We start from the raw sequence: 15916 nt of genomic DNA, 5'->3' as shown, positions 1-15916 counted from the left end.
CTCGTGACTGCTTTGAAGCCCATCTGGAAGCAGTCGGTGTCTCGTGACTAGTGCAACGAAGGACTTGGGGAGTGGTGGGAATGCACAGCAACAGGAGGAATGTGAGAGGCCTGCATATTATGTCTTACATAAATTAAAATAGTATACTCATTTCAGGTGCTTTTTTTTTTAAAGGTTAAATTGTCGTATGTAGACTGCCAAAACTTGAACAATAGACAAAAGTTACTCTTTTTTTGATCTTGTAAATTTGAGATAGTCTTCTGATTTGAATAGGCAGAGAGAAGGGAGACTGATAGTTCCAGTTGTAAGCTCATTTTTTTAACTTTTAGGGCTAATGGTGTTTTAAGTGCCATACAGTTTTTAAAATTTTTTTTACATGGCTGGCTGCAGGAGATTGTAAACTAATGCTCACAGTTGCCAAGCCTGTTTCATTTGAGTGAAAGTCTGTGTACATTTTTATAAACTTCTTGAGCTTAATATAGAGTAGGACACATTTGGTCAGGGCTGTGGGCAATAAGTAGGACAGGGAGAAGGCTTTTGCACCTGGAGAGCTTTTCAACCTTCAACAAAAGAATATATATATTAAAATACATTGAGTAGTCTGGAAGAAGAGGTACAAACTGATAGTGCTGCGTCGGAATGGCCCCTGTTCTGTTGCGGGTCTGGAGAAGCTGAGTGAGAACAGCAAGTTTAGGGGCAGAATGATTCATCTTTGTACCTCTTGGTTTCTTCCTGTGTTTTGTTTTGTTGTCATGCCCACATCAACAGGTGCCTGGTGTAAATTTGCCTGTCAGCCAGCTGACCTATTTCTTCTCTGCAATCCTCATCAGTGGTGTGATACATGAAGTCGGCCATGGGGTGGCAGCTATTCGGTAATAAAAATCACTTTTCTCTCACTATGTGCTGACAAAGCCTAATATTCCAGAGCATTTACTTACAGGTGAATGTTGTTAGCACTGCTTTAGTTTATCTCGAGAATCTGTCCATTCTGTATTTCATTGCTTCCTTAGATTTTAAGTTTAGAAGGGTGTACAATTAAGGATAGAGTTTTAATATAGTGTCTATTCTACAGATCATGAGAAAGGACTTCTACTTTGTAAATATACCATGCTGCATCAGGTTTAAAATAATACTTCTTTTAAGGGGTGCTGTTTTTCACACAGCAATTGTATTTCTGCTGCTGTGGCACTTGAAGAGGACCCATGCGCTATTGCACAATGGCACTTTAACATTTTAAAAATTGATTTCTTTAAACATAGCTTTTAACAGCCTGAAACAGTAACTCAGTCAAATGTGACTTGCCCCCATTAATCTCAGCAATGTGTTAATTTTGATCAAAGGTGGTATTTTTAATGTCGCCTAACTGTGATGATTACTTCACAGAAATGTTATTTGACATGGTTAGTCATTACTGTTAAATCACACTCTAGCATAAGAGGATTAAGCGGTGGTTCCTGGAACTGATACTCAGGTGTCCTCAGCATTTCTTCTGGACATCATCAGCTGTCCTATGAGCATGAAGCCCTAAGTTGTTTCTCTGATTTTCCTGAGTGTAGGTAGTCATAACTGCATCTTAACCCGTTACAATCTTTTTTATAACCCAAAAAATTCTCAGTTAAAGGGGTGATTTGGGATCCTCTCTGCTTCTCATGCTCTGTTTGTGTTTCAGCTTTTTTCCTCTAAATATTCACAGGGATTTTTCTGTGGAGGATGAAGCTCTTGCTCTTGCTTATCCCACCACAGGAAGAAGCAACAAAATTTTCTTTCTCTTACAGTGCCTTCACATGCTGCTGGCTAACTGCAGAGAAGCCACGAGTAACTATAGAGCTCTTTTTAACCAGAATGAATAATTCTTATACCTTAGTGGTGTGATATCTTCATTCAAGATCTGGAGCAAAGGCTCTGAATATTCAAGTTTGGGTTATGTTTTTGTCAAAAAATTGATTCCCAGCTATTTCCAGGGGAAAAATTAGTTTGTCTAACGTACATTGCTGCTGCTGTTTTCTGCTTGACTGTTTTTATTTTTTTTTCCCCTCCTAGCACTGTTTGGGTCTATAGTGCTGTTAGAGTCAATCCTCAGGATTTAGGCTTTACTAAATAGCTGTGCTGTGTGCAAATTTTACTATTCTGGCAAATCTCACTCCCTGAAATCTAATACACTTTTGCCAACTTCAGTTCAAGATAGTATTGGCTGTGAACTACAAGAGCTTGAAATATTTGAGCCTTAGCTTAGTCAAGGCTTGTGCCAAAAAAGCCTTTTTCTTCCTCCCTCTGTACCTCCTACCCAAGTCATGAAATCATGTATAGGCATTAGACTGCCTATTACTATTGGTAGCAAGGGTAGGTCTGATGAATTAACACCAGGGAATTAATGTATTACTTCATCCTGATTAATTTTGTATAATTCTATGTCTTCTTTTATTGTATATGCACAACAAATAAGTAAATATGAATAAGTAAATAATGTGCCCAGTGTACTGTCTCAGTAAAGATATGGGATTAGCTGATCTGTGCCTGGTTTGTCTTGGAACATGAATGTCTTGGAATAATAATTGGAATGTAATTGTCTTGGAACATGGTTGTCATGCCTCCATAAGTCCCTTATGAAATTCCTAGTTTCATAAATCCTTTACATAGTTATTCCAAAAAATGCCATTTAAAAGCAATTGTAAAATCTCTGAAAAAAAAATATATAATCTGTATGATAGTGTCAGCTACTAATATATTTAAATAGCATTTATCCTTTTAATCTCTTCACTTGTTTTCATTTTTTCAGATGAGATTTCTCTCATTTTTGTTAAGTTTACAATTTACTTTAAATTTCATTTAGGAGAAACAGAGAATGGATAAATTCCAGAAATCTGTAAATGTTTATTTAAAAGGAAAGTGATTGCTTCTTCCAGATAATTTTTCATAGACTAGTTTGAAACTGCATCCTACAGGCTGCCATTTTTTTACTTAAAACCCCCCCCAAATGTTAAAATATATGTTGACTTTAAACTATTGGGGGTTTTTAAAGTATTTTATGTGTTACTGTTACCAGGAGACAGAAAAGAAGTTGAACTTATCCTTTATTTTTTACCAGGCTCACAAATGCTGCTTAGAAGTGACAACTACTGCAGAAAACATCCTTTAGATTAATTATCTTTCAGTTATTCATACTATGAAACATAAGTTAGTTTTATAATTATAACTTTAATTATTCTTGTTGTCAAAAATGTGTGCTATGTAGAATCTCTCAGTTTTTAATTTGTTTGTTTACAGTGACATCACTTTGTTTTTCTTCTCTTTAAGAGAACAAGTACGATTTAATGGATTTGGGATTTTTATCTTCATTGTCTATCCTGGAGCATTTGTTGACCTCTTCACAACCCACTTGCAACTGATATCTCCAGTCCAGCAATTAAGGATATTTTGTGCAGGTAATAGTTTATGCTTTTTTATTAAATGTTTACTTAGCACAGTTACTTATTCTACAGACATCATTTGTGAATCCTTGATGGAGGATTGAAGGTTTAAAATGAAGAAGTACAAAAGCTTCCCTTTACCTAAAGGAGATCCTTCTGTTCTGAACCTAAATTGCGTTTTTAGAAAATCATTTGATCATTACTGTCCATATTGTGCTGTTTTCTGGAGAAGAGATGTCGGTTTCTAAATGAGTGCCAGTTTCCTGTCATGAAAAACATTATTATATTCTAGATCTGATTCGGAATAGTTGTGCATAAGAAATTCCAGTTGTGTGGTTGGGTAAACAGATGTGGTTTCTGACCTTCCTCTCTCATTAGAAAAAGCTCTTACACAAGCCCAGGTGCAGAAGTTCCTTCGTCTTTTTTTTTTTTTTTTTGCGTATTGTATGGCCTAAGTAGCAGAACCTTGGAGCACACAAGCTGGAAAATACTCAGTCAGAAAAGACTGGTGGTATGAGAACATGACTTGCTGTCACAGGAGAACACCCTTGAGCAATTTGCTACCATTTTCTGCAATAGAAGCAATGTATTATGTGATCTCTCAATAGTATTGTGAGTGATTTTCAGTGACGTGTGAGATATGTTATTATGCAGGTCACTGTGTTTTGATGTTGCCATCAGGAGGAAGTAAAAGCTAAAACACAAACATCCAAAGAGAATCACAGCTATGGCTCCAAATAACCTCCAAATGTTTTTGATTTGATGTTTTTTGAAATCTCTGACTACTGGCAAGTAAGGCCCTGTTGCTGTGCCAAGTAGGACTGAGACTGTGTTGTGCTACCTGAATCACTTGTATTATTGATTTCTAGAGACAAAGGTGGTTCCCAAACTGCTGAAATAAAGATAGAAAAGTTAACATCTTGGTTTAGTTCTTGATACTGATGTTTTTCTATTGCAGGGGACAGTAAGATAGCAGTCAGCCTGTTGTAATGTTTAGAAATCAACATTGTTTCTTGAATATTGTAACTAAAACATTATATAGAGGCTTTTAGGCTGGACATACAGAAGCCTTTAGCAAAGCATATTTTCAAGCTTTCATAAATCAAGTAAATGACAATAAATGTTAGGTAAATAAAAATATCTATATTCCAAATACCATAATGACCCAAATTATTCACTGCAAAAGGCTAACTTTTATGAAGCCCTGTTTCTCAAATTAATCAATTTCCATTTCCAGCTACTGTGAACAGAACTGAAAGAGAAGACATACTGATTTTCAAAATGGGTTGCTTACATACATTCCTGAGAAATCATCTAGAAAAATAAGATTATAAGCTGTAATAGAAAATAATTGCTTGCGTATTTTTAATGAAAAGCAAACAGCTATAATATTTTTTTCAGGTTTATTGGGAAACATGAAATAGGGAATACAAGGTAGGAACAAGCATGTTGCAAAACTGGTTAGCATCAATGGCTTGTTATCAGTTAGATAGAACAAATATATGCATTTTTTTACAGCTAATGTTAGGTATGTTTCACAACTAGGATGTTTGATAATGATAAAATGTGTAAACTTGACTCAGTTTTTCTTAATTGTCAGAGCAACTGAATGGACCTATTCTCAGTGTTCAGAAGATCTGAATTTACAGAGACATGCTTTCAGATTCTTGTATAGGAGCTAAGTAAAACAGCTAGAGTAGAGAACGACACCGAATATTCCTTTTGTAGCCCACCCATACTCTGGAGAAGGGTTGGAAGGATGATCCAGGAAATTACAGGCCTGTCAGCTTGACTTCGGTGCCCGGGAAGCTGATGGAGCAGCTCATCCTGAGTACCATCACACAACACATGCGGGACAACCAGATGATCAGGCCCAGTCAGCATGGGTTTATGAAAGGCAGGTCCTGCTTGACAAACCTGATCTCCTTCTACAACAGGGCGACCTGCTTATTGGATGAGGGAAAGGCTGTGGATGTTGTCTACCTTGACTTCAGTAAGGCATTTGACACCGTTTCCTGCAGCATTCTCCTGGCAAAACTGGCTGCTCGAGGCTTGGATGGGCACACGCTTTGCTGGGTAAAAAACTGGCTGGATGGCCGGGCCCAAAGAGTTGTGGTGAATGGAGTTAAATCCGGTTGGTGGCCGGTCACGAGTGGTGTCCCCCAGGGCTCGGTTTTGGGGCCACTCCTGTTTAACATCTTTATTGATGATCTAGACGAGGGGATCGAGTGCACCCTCAGTAAGTTTGCAGATGACACCAAGTTGGGTGGGAGTGTGGGTCTGCTCGAGGGTAGGGAGGCTCTGCAGAGAGATCTGGACAGGCTGGAGCGATGGGCTAAGGCCAACTGTAGGAGGTTCAATAAGGCCAAATGCCGGGTGCTGCACTTTGGCCACAACAACCCCCAGCAGCGCTACAGGCTTGGGGAGGAGTGGCTGGAGAGCTGCCAGTCAGAGAGGGACCTGGGGGTGTTGATTCACAGCCAGCTGAACAGGAGCCAGCAGTGTGCCCAGGTGGCCAAGAAGGCCAATGGCATCCTGGCTTGCATCAGAAATAGCGTGGCCAGCAGGGACAGGGAAGTGATCTTACCCCTGTACTCAGCACTGGTGAGGCCGCACCTCGATGACTGTGTTCAGTTTTGGGCCCCTCACTACAAAAAGGACATTGAATTACTCGAGCGTGTCCAGAGAAGGGCAACGAAGCTGGTGAAGGGTCTGGAGCACATGTCGTACGAGGAGCGGCTGAGGGAACTGGGGTTGTTTAGTCTGGAGAAGAGGAGGCTGAGGGGAGACCTCATCGGCCTCTACAGCTACCTGAAAGGAGGTTGCAGAGAACTGGGGATGAGTCTCTTTAGCCAAGTAATAAGCGATAGAACAAGAGGGAATGGCCTCAAGTTGTTCCAGGGAGGGTTTAGACTGGGTATTAGGAAGTATTTCTTTACAGAACGGGTTGTTAGGTGTTGGAATGGGCTGCCCAGGGAGGTAGTGGAGTCCCCATCCCTGGAGGTGTTTAAGAGTCGGGTCGACATAGCGCTGAGGGATATGGTGTTGTTGGGAACCGTCAGTGTTAGGTTAATGGTTGGACTAGATGATCTTCAAGATCTTTTCCAACCTAGACAATTCTGTGATTCTGTGGAGATTAAAGAGTATATTTGTTGTACAGCAGATGGCATCATGAGTTCAAGAATAGTGAATGAGTGTTCTTGTAAGACTTGTGATATTTTTAGCATTAATTCTATGCCTAGTAGATGAAAAGTGGTTCTGTGAAACACTTTCTTATAATTAGTTCAAATATTCATATTATTTTTGAGATCCTTTATTAATACATTTTGTCTTTAACAGAAAAAGGAGTTAAAGATTTTCAGAACATTATTTTAAGGTCTTTTAAGGGTTATATAAAGTGTCCTTTTTTAAACATAAGCAAATAGGTATCCAAGGATGAGGCTGTTTTAGCAAAATTAAATTGATGGTATACTCAGCAGTGTGGATCTACAGGTAGTCTTATTTTGAGCCTGTTTTTCTGTGGATTGCTTAGTATGAATTTGAAGCCTTTCTATTTTAGGCTTTTCTGCTGTATTCCACACAGCAAACTGTGTAGATTAAGGTATTAAGACCCATGTTTTCCTAAGTGTTTTAAAGTATTCCTTGTCACCCTCCAGCAGTTCCATCACCTCTTTTTTTTTTTATTTTTTTTTTTTTATTTTTCCAGTTTACTCTCTCTAGGAGCCACACTGTTACGAAGAAATTTTGTTTCCGTCTTAGATTTTGATCCTTTCTTTAGTTGGGGAAAAAAAAAAGTTTATTTTTAAGATAAAAAGGTTAAAACAATTAAGTTAAAATAGTTGCCTAATACTTTTGGTTTTGTTGCACTTGTGTGTGTGTGTATGTGTATATGTATATGTGTGAGGTAAAGATAAGTGCACACTGAAACATTTCATCTATCTGATTGCCTTTCAATTAGATGATTAAAGACTTACAGAAAGAGAAAACACTTTAAGAAGCATCTACTAGTGGAAATGAGAACAAACCTGTAGTTAAAGTACTCCAAAAATGTCTCTCATTTCTGCAGCATCAGAAACATTGTAAAAGAAGACCACGTGACATGTAGAGATAGCCAGGGGAAATAATAGTTATGTTATGATTCCTGTGTTACATATAGTGCAAGAAAGATAGCTTTAATGTTTTTAAATATATTTACTTCAGTTCCTGTCCTGTAACTGTACTGTAAATATAGAATTGAATCAAACCCCTCTTAACAACATGAAGCACTGTAAGAAGGAAATCAGGAGTCTTCAAGATTTAAAAGTTTTCCTGCATTGGTCATACAAAACGTTTGTTCAAGAACACAAATGAAATGAGAAAATGTGTGTAGTACTGGATGTTGAAGGAAGCCAAGTGTGTCTTATGATAGCAATTAATTTCTTTCTATGGAGAACAGCATACTATAAAGATTGCAGTTGAAAACATTTTGCCAAAAATAATGTGTCAGGAAATGCTGATTGCACAACTTAGTTTCTTGATGTGGTTTTAGGCCCAGATTTTCATGTAAAAGAAGCCTTTTTTCAAATAATTTTCTAAACTTGTTTGGCACATATACATGTAATTATTTTCATTGATACAATGGAGATAACCATGAAAAGTAGTGAATTGCATCTAAATTTTATCCGTCTTGCTGACCAGGATAAACAGTATTTATTCACGTAGAAACCCACTGATAAAGATTTTTAAATTCAACAGTTTGTGGTAGAAGGTGGCAAGTAATACCTTTCATTCCACTAGTTTTTTAATATTTATGATTGATGACAATTCTGTAGATAGAAACTGTAGTTTAAGAATTTATTCAGAAGCCCAGTTTTAATTCTGGATTCTCTACCCACTACATACTACATAGAGAAGTAGTGTTATGTGATGAAATACCAATACGATAGAATAACACCTTAAAAATTGACTTAGCACTTCCCTGTCCTTTCTGATAGTATAATTATCAGATGTTCAGAGGCTTCTCTAAAACTCCCTTCAAAGTGACGTCATAGAAATTTAATTTTGTAAAGTAATATACATATTCTTCTTTCATGCCTATGTTCACAAATTAACTTTTCATCTATTCTTAATTATTTCGGGAAAGTTAACTAGAAGGTAACTGTAGAATTTGCATTTCAAAACCACCTTTTTGTTATTAGTGTTTATTTAGAAACGTGATTTTTTTCCTTCTTTTTAGGAGTGTGGCATAACTTTGTTCTTGGTGTTGCAAGTTTCATGGGTTTGTTTCTGCTGCCAGCCATTCTTTTCCCCTTCTATTACACGGGTGTTGGTGCCCTTGTCACTGACGTTGCAGAGGTAGGAAAAAATCTTTACTATTTTCATATTATATGCTTTGTGACCTGAAATGTACCTGTGTCTCTTACTATCACAGTCAAATTTGGTCAGCACAGCACTCCGCAGAATCTAATACGTTGCACTTTTTGTCTGCTTAAAGTTTCCTTCCCAGTGTCATGTTTTTTAGTATTAGTAAGTGAAGAAACATGGCATGAATAATTATAGACTATTCAACATATACTATAAAACCATTTAGACATTTGAGATGAGTTTGCAGGCTTATTTCAGGGCGGGGGGGAGTGGTGGTGTGTTAACTTTTTTAAAATATTGGCACCAAGTGAATATACTGGAAACTGCATTATCACTTTAGTTACTGCTATCAGGTTTTAATGTTAAAGATTATTTCGAGCTGATTTCCTTGCTGCTTTCGTCAGCTGGAAGCAAACTAGAGATAGACTGCTGAGTTTCTGGAAAGGACTGATTTGTTTTTGACTTACTCAAATACAGCACAGTTGAACAGCAGAGCTGAAAGGATTCAGTCTTTCTTGCATCTAAAAGTGAACTGATGTAACTCAGGGGGAGACTGACATTTATTATGCTTTATACCTTCGAAAGCATAGGTACACCCTGCTTTGTTGAAAGGTTCAGGGTATTAATTTAAGCTTCTTGAACTTAAAATGGTAAGAAAAACCACAGCATACTAACTTAATATGAAAATAATTACTCAAATTTGAAGACGTCCTCCAGAACACTTGGAGACTTCCCCTTTCTTTTCTTTTTCTTTGCAATAAATAAGTTATTCTTTGTACAGGATGTTGTTTTTGTAATGCTCTGTCATAAGTTGAAATAATCAGTTCTAGGGCAGCATGAGATTTTCTGTTTCTCTGGAAATAGTGTCTTAACCTAAAGATTTCATGGCTATTTGGCAGAACTGTAAACAAATCCTTGTAGTTTTAATTATAACAACATGACTGACTTCCCTGTTTCTTCTCAGGATTCTCCTGCCAATGGACCAAGAGGTCTTTTTGTGGGAGACCTTGTCACTAACCTACAAGACTGCCCAGTTTATAGTGTGGAAGACTGGAATTCCTGTCTGGGAGACATTTCAGAGAAGTCACAGGTCGGCTACTGTATAAGTGCAGCCACCCTACAGCAGTTAAGCTTTCCAGCTAGAGGTATGACTTCAGGTGCTCTCTTCATTTTTTTTTATATTTTAATTTTATCATGTCTTAAAGACTATTTTGAATTTAGGATTTGTTGGTGGGGACAGTTTTCTCATAAATTGAGCCTGCTATTCTGTCTTAAGCAGTGACCAATATGCCATTCATTTGTGTGAAATCTGAAACTGAGGAAGAGGTAGATAGAAGGATTTCTCTGGTCTTTCAGTCATCCTATACAAATATTCTATATGATCTGAAGAATGAAATTTGCCTCTTCAGGATATTGCGTAACTTGGTTATTAGCAGTAATACAATTATCTCTTTTATTTTTAGTTCAGTTATGTGGATCAACTCAGTGATTTTTTGCAGATGTAAATTCCACACATTACCTTACTGCTTTAATCAGCATGACATTACAAATTATATGACTTAACCCAATGATGTGCTTTATTTTGGCCACTTCTGATGTGTCTCACTGTATGGGTTTTATGTTTCATTTGTTTCTTCAACCTCACAATATCATTGCCCATAAACTCAGTTTTGTCTGGATTGCACATACTGCTTCTAGAAGTCAGTCTATTTCCTTCTGTTTTCATTTATACGTTAGAGTGCTTGTTTCTGTAATGCTTACCCCTGAGAAACAAAAAAAATGTGAACTGAACTAAACTAGAACAATAAACAAAAATTAAGTAGAACAAAAGTCAAGTTAAATTGGCTGAATGTCTTGTGACATGCCCTAAAGCTCTCTAGAGTTTGTTTCATGCAAGCATCCATGGAGACTGAATTCCAAAGGTAAGGGGCTGCTGCTGAGCAAAACCTATATGATGCTATTCAGAACTTTAAAATTGTCACTGCATTTTTTCCATTATACTGGAAGTAAACAGGAGGTCAGGCAACTCAACTACCTATGTTTTTTCAGGCATTATAGTTCTCTTGTGAGACTGAAAATGTAATTTTTTTCTTTAGTATGTAAGAAAAGTAGTCTTACAGCTGGCACTAAGATAAATATTTAAACTGGAAACTAGCAGAGTGTGGGTAAGATCCTGCTTTTAGAGACAGTTTGGATTATCCCTCTGAAGAAGAGGCCAACTTTGGCACATGCTTTCAGCTGGGCCCGGATGGCAAGTAAGAACCGTTTCTTAGATGCTGTAGGTATATATGCTCAGATTCTGCTGTTCTCTGAAATGCAATACCAGAGTCATAGTTAATAAAACTGCATATTCTGCAACTGAACCAGTCCTATTTAGATTGAAATACTACAGACTTAATACTAGAGACTCAATATTGCTTCCAAGCTTGGTTGCTGTATTGTGTTAGCAGCCCATTGTCCCACTCCTGCATTCTAATCAGACCAGTCTGTCTGCATTTTCAGAGCCATAAGCTTCCAGCAGTGAGAAATATTCCTCTGAAATTAAATGAACTCTGCATGGTCTCCAGCAGCTGTCATTTGTCAAAATCTTGACAGTTCACAACTTGACATAAATACAGAATATCAATAAAAATGTATCTAGCAAATGGACCCTATCTACTTGACCATAAAACAAATGGAGAGTAAACTATTTGAGTATGAAGCTAGACTGAAAACAATGCCCCAAGGACCTTCTTGAAATTAAAAAAAAAAAAAAAAAGGGTTTTCAATGTAGTTTATAGGGAAACTAATTTCATGGTCATTCACTATTCAAAAATATATGTGGTTGCTTAGCCTCAGGGTACTTGAAAAAAGGATTGTGTGGTTCAGTGCTTGCACCTGTAAACCCCAGGCATAAAGCTCCATGTCAGCAGACTGCAGGTTATGCAGTGATAAATCAGCAACCAGTATCACAGGCTTGATCTACCTAAGGAAGGTACTGGAGTGTTGCTGTGACACAGATCCTTACAGCGACTGTTCCTTTGTGGTTTTTTTAAAAGCTGTTGTTGTAGGGTAAGTTAGGTTTAATTCATTTAAAGAACATCTGTACAAAGATTCTTTACCAGACTATTTATATCACGGTTTAAAACATCATTTATTCACTGCTGCAGCCTTCAAGGCTTGGAAAGCTTTCAAAACCTGAATCTTGTAAAGGCTTTCACATTTTAAAGAGGACGTTTTGAGTCTTTATCATTTCCATAGCCAGCAAGTGAAATCAATACAGTAGCAGGTAACAAATTCCTGTGCCAAACCTTAATGCAAGTTGAGGGCAACGGATAAAAGTATTTTGTAACTTACAATGCTTAGAACATTGCAGTGGTAGATCCTCAGTATCTCAAGGAGATTTATTAAGATTAAAAAATTGGTATGTGACGTGATTGAAATCAGGTGACATTGTTAAAGTGGGGAAGCTTATTTTTAGTTGTAACTGAACTACAGCTAGGCTCTGTGAATTACTATAATTCTTGAAAGCTACAGAATGATTGTTTTACTTTATTGAGAGACTGATTTCTTTTCAGGAAGTTACTATAACATTGATCATTTGCTCTATGCCTATGTTCTTTAGTCTATAGAAGACTCGATGGCACAGTTGAATGTTGTAGTAACAACAGCCTCACAGATATTTGCTTTTCATATAGCAATAACTTGGACAGCTACCTGGTAAGTTACTTAAACTACTAATTATGTTTGGTAAATCTGAAATTATTTAAATTAGTAATATTTACCAGCATTTATGCAGCATACTCAAGTGCTTAAGAATACCTACAGTTCATAATAAAGGTATATATGTGTGTTATTCTCCCCATTTTTACAGCTTAAAAACCCAAAGTATTAGTTATGATTTTCCCCATAATCAATCAGGAAGTCTCTGGAAGAACCATAAAAGCTCTTATATCCCTCATTCCTTTATGCAGAAAGACACCTCCCCCATTTTCACCACTGAGTGAGAATATTGGTGAGAAAAAACAACTTTTGAGAACAAGGTGAAATTGCTTATTTTGGTGCCTCAGTCTTTAAAGTTACTGAGCACTACAGGCAAAGCAAAGCACTGGACTATCTGTTCAGTTATTTTGTCTGAAGCCAGCAGTGCTGCTCACTAGGTTAAACTAGAAACATGCAAGAGAAGGTCCTAGAGATTGCCCAGTTTCTCAAAATCAGGGCCTCTGATTCCATTTTCATGATGTTGATTTTCTTTTAACGTGTGGAAACACAAAGTTTCTCGGTAGGATTTTGACTTACTCTCTTCTAACTACAGAAATGTTTGCTAAAATATATGATCCAGTAATGTAATATTTCTAACAGTTCTGTTTACAAGAAAAAGAGCACAAGTACCAACTGTGTAAACTTTTCTACACATACTAGTTTGTTATTGTTCTGACCTCTAGTGATAAATACCTAAAGAAATGAAAATAACTCTTGTTCCTACATCTGCTATGTTTACAGTTTCTACGATGGTAAACTTCCCACTTCAGGGTGTTTTTGTGGTATTTAACCACTAAGAATTGAGCACAGACCAGTAGTTCATTTGAAATATGACAGTGGCTGGTAACATCCTGGAGTTCTGCAAGATTTGATAAATCGCTACCCCACTGAGCTTTGACATTCTTAAGCTCATAGCTGCTACTTAGGAACAGAGAAGAAATAAAAGCATCCAGAAGCCTGTGACCTTCAAGTGTCCTTAGACTGGCTGTGAGGTTTTGAACAATTATTTTAAATAGTCTTTGCAGTGCTATGCAGTAGTATTTGAAAGTGTGCCCTCTCCCCTGCATTAGAATAGAAGAAGCTTGTATTGAGGTTAATGGAGAGTGTCAGACACTCATGCATCTATGGGGAGTGTAACTATCAAGCTAAAAAGCAAGAAAATCCTTTTTTTTTTCTTTTTTTTTTCTTTTTTTTCCTAAGGCAAACATTAAATGAAGAACTTTCCTTGCTTGTGTTTAAGAACAAAAGGAAAATTATCACTGAGCTTTTACAAGAGACATGACTGGGAAAACCCAATTTCCTGTTCCTTTCTACTGTATTCTTTGGCCTGTGGGGAGCAAGAACGATCTGGTCTTTCAGACTGCAGATTGAAACAGTGTTATAGGTAGGACTTGGGACACAGCACTGCATTAAGTCCTATGTTCATCTTAGTTGAGAATGGTTTCTTAGCTACCACACAGCCGGTAGATTTGTTGGCTTGTTTGCTGAGCATAAGGTTTTGTTCAGTCACATGAAGTTTTAGATCAATGAAGACTAAAACTTCTTAAACAGGTAAGTTGCTGATATGTTGATGCAGGCTCTGTACATTAGAAATCACTGAATTATGTTTAGATGCCTTGATTTTTTTGGGGGGGGGGGGGGTGTACCTTCTTAAATATAGTTAGCTTTTCTTTTGGTACATGTGCACACCCTCTCTTCCACATTCCACCAAAAATGGAATGACAGTTTGAATATGTATCAGGTGAAGGTTCTGCAGGATTTGACAAAAAAACCCCAAAAATCAGAATTCAAATCTGATTTCATGGGCTGGTAGTATATTAGTGAGGCACTTCCTTTGCTTTAAAAAGGAATATATAATACCTTTCATTTTGATCTGTTGGAAGATACCTTTAAATTTGATAATCATTTTAAATGCCCTTTGCAGTATGCCTGTCTGCCAGCACGAAAAGTTATTGAGGCCAGCAAAGTTTGTCGAACCAACATGGACTGCCAGAAGGACTTTGTTCCAAGCTTTTGTGTGACTCCTTCTTTAGAGAACCAAACAAGGCTAATCAGGGTAAAACATCCACCCCATATTGACATGCTGTATGTAGGACACCCCATGCATCTTCAATACACAGGTTGGTATTATTTTTTAAAACAGTTTAACAAAAAAGATTTGTAATAAGGTTTACTTTGCCTGGCTGCTTGAACAAGGTCTTGGAGCCCTTGTCAGTTAACTTGTTTAATGCAGAATCCATTTCTTGTTGCAGCCAGTGGAGAGACATGGACTACTCAGGCCTAAAATGAAAGTGCACAGTGCAATGAGTTATGAAGGTAATAGAAACCATATGTGATACGAGATGGTTGTTTTTTCAGAAAAGCATGAAAGGGCTATTTCTATAACAGATCTCGCTCAGGTTAGTCATGGGAACCAGGCACCTGCATTTTCCTAACACATAAACTTCTCAAAATGCTATCATAAAATCTCTAGGGCATCTCGCTTTAACCCTTTGCCTGGAATGTTAGCATGACTACTTAAATCACACCTAATATCCAAGCATCTGTGACAGATTCCCATGACTACTGGGCCATAAGCACAATCACAACATAGTTTTTTCCTTTTTTTTTTTCTTTTTTTTTTTATTTGAGTCCCCTAAATTAAATAACATATAACAGTTTAGTTCCGTACTTTGAAATGGGCTATGGCTCTCCTTTAGACAAGCTTATATCCTTGAGCCAGGTATACAAGTGAAAAGTAATTCTGCACTTGCAGCGAGTATTGAAAGAATGAACAAACTTACCAACACCCCTACCTAGTGGCTTGAGGGGCATGGTGAAAATTAGCTTCAGATGGTGTGGTGGTTTAGCCCCTGCCGGGGTCTGAGACCACGCGGCCGCTACCCCTCCCCCACAAAGGGAGTGAAATACAAAGCCCCAAGACTGAAATAAGGAAAGGTTTAATACAACAATGCAATAGCAACACAACAAACAACAACAATAACAATAACAGTAATAGTGATAGCAATGAACAGAGCAAAATAGCTACCAAATACAGCAGTGAGAGGAGCAGATGTACAAAACCACGCGTGCACCGCGCTCCCCGCGCCAGGAAATGTGACCCGCCAGGATGTGACATCTTCGTGGTATCTGAATAACCCGGCTAGAGCTCCCCCTCCACTGCTGGGCAAACTTAACCCTATCCTGGTTAAACCAGGACAGACGGGCTTTAAAAGGTATGAAGTGTTAAACTACTGTCCTTCCTGTGAGGAACCTCTGTTCCTCACAGACAGCTATACCTCTCGGGGAGATTTTACCTCAGGCATTCCGAAGTACGTCCTTGGCAAGGCATTTCACTTTTCTGAATAAGCACTGGAATTAGGTACAAAAGAGCTTTAGAAACAGTGATGAAACCTGGTAGTGTAAATCCATTAGCATTCTTCATA

The 15916-nt window shown here is 37.7% G+C and overlaps 1 protein-coding gene across 3 annotated transcripts in view; it reads left to right on the top strand.

Moving 5' to 3' along the window:
• Positions 1-15916, top strand: part of MBTPS2 (membrane bound transcription factor peptidase, site 2) — a 38852-nt gene that overhangs the window by 10482 nt on the left and 12454 nt on the right. Inside the window, exons 4-10 of one of the 3 annotated variants that reach the window (XM_074814659.1) lie at positions 769-872; positions 3295-3422; positions 8623-8741; positions 9715-9907; positions 12355-12449; positions 14416-14611; positions 14744-14807. In XM_074814659.1, the coding sequence (XP_074670760.1) occupies positions 769-872; positions 3295-3422; positions 8623-8741; positions 9715-9907; positions 12355-12449; positions 14416-14611; positions 14744-14775 (867 nt within the window). In that variant the 3' untranslated portion in view covers positions 14776-14807. The remainder of the gene's footprint in view (positions 1-768; positions 873-3294; positions 3423-8622; positions 8742-9714; positions 9908-12354; positions 12450-14415; positions 14612-14743; positions 14808-15916) is intronic. The other 2 variants (XM_074814658.1, XM_074814657.1) reach the window with 2 other exon arrangements.

This window comes from Strix aluco, chromosome 2 (genome assembly GCF_031877795.1).
Source record: "Strix aluco isolate bStrAlu1 chromosome 2, bStrAlu1.hap1, whole genome shotgun sequence".
Lineage (NCBI taxonomy): Eukaryota > Metazoa > Chordata > Aves > Strigiformes > Strigidae > Strix > Strix aluco.
Note: the sequence above shows the minus strand (reverse complement) of the source record. Positions and strands in the feature narration are given on the sequence as shown.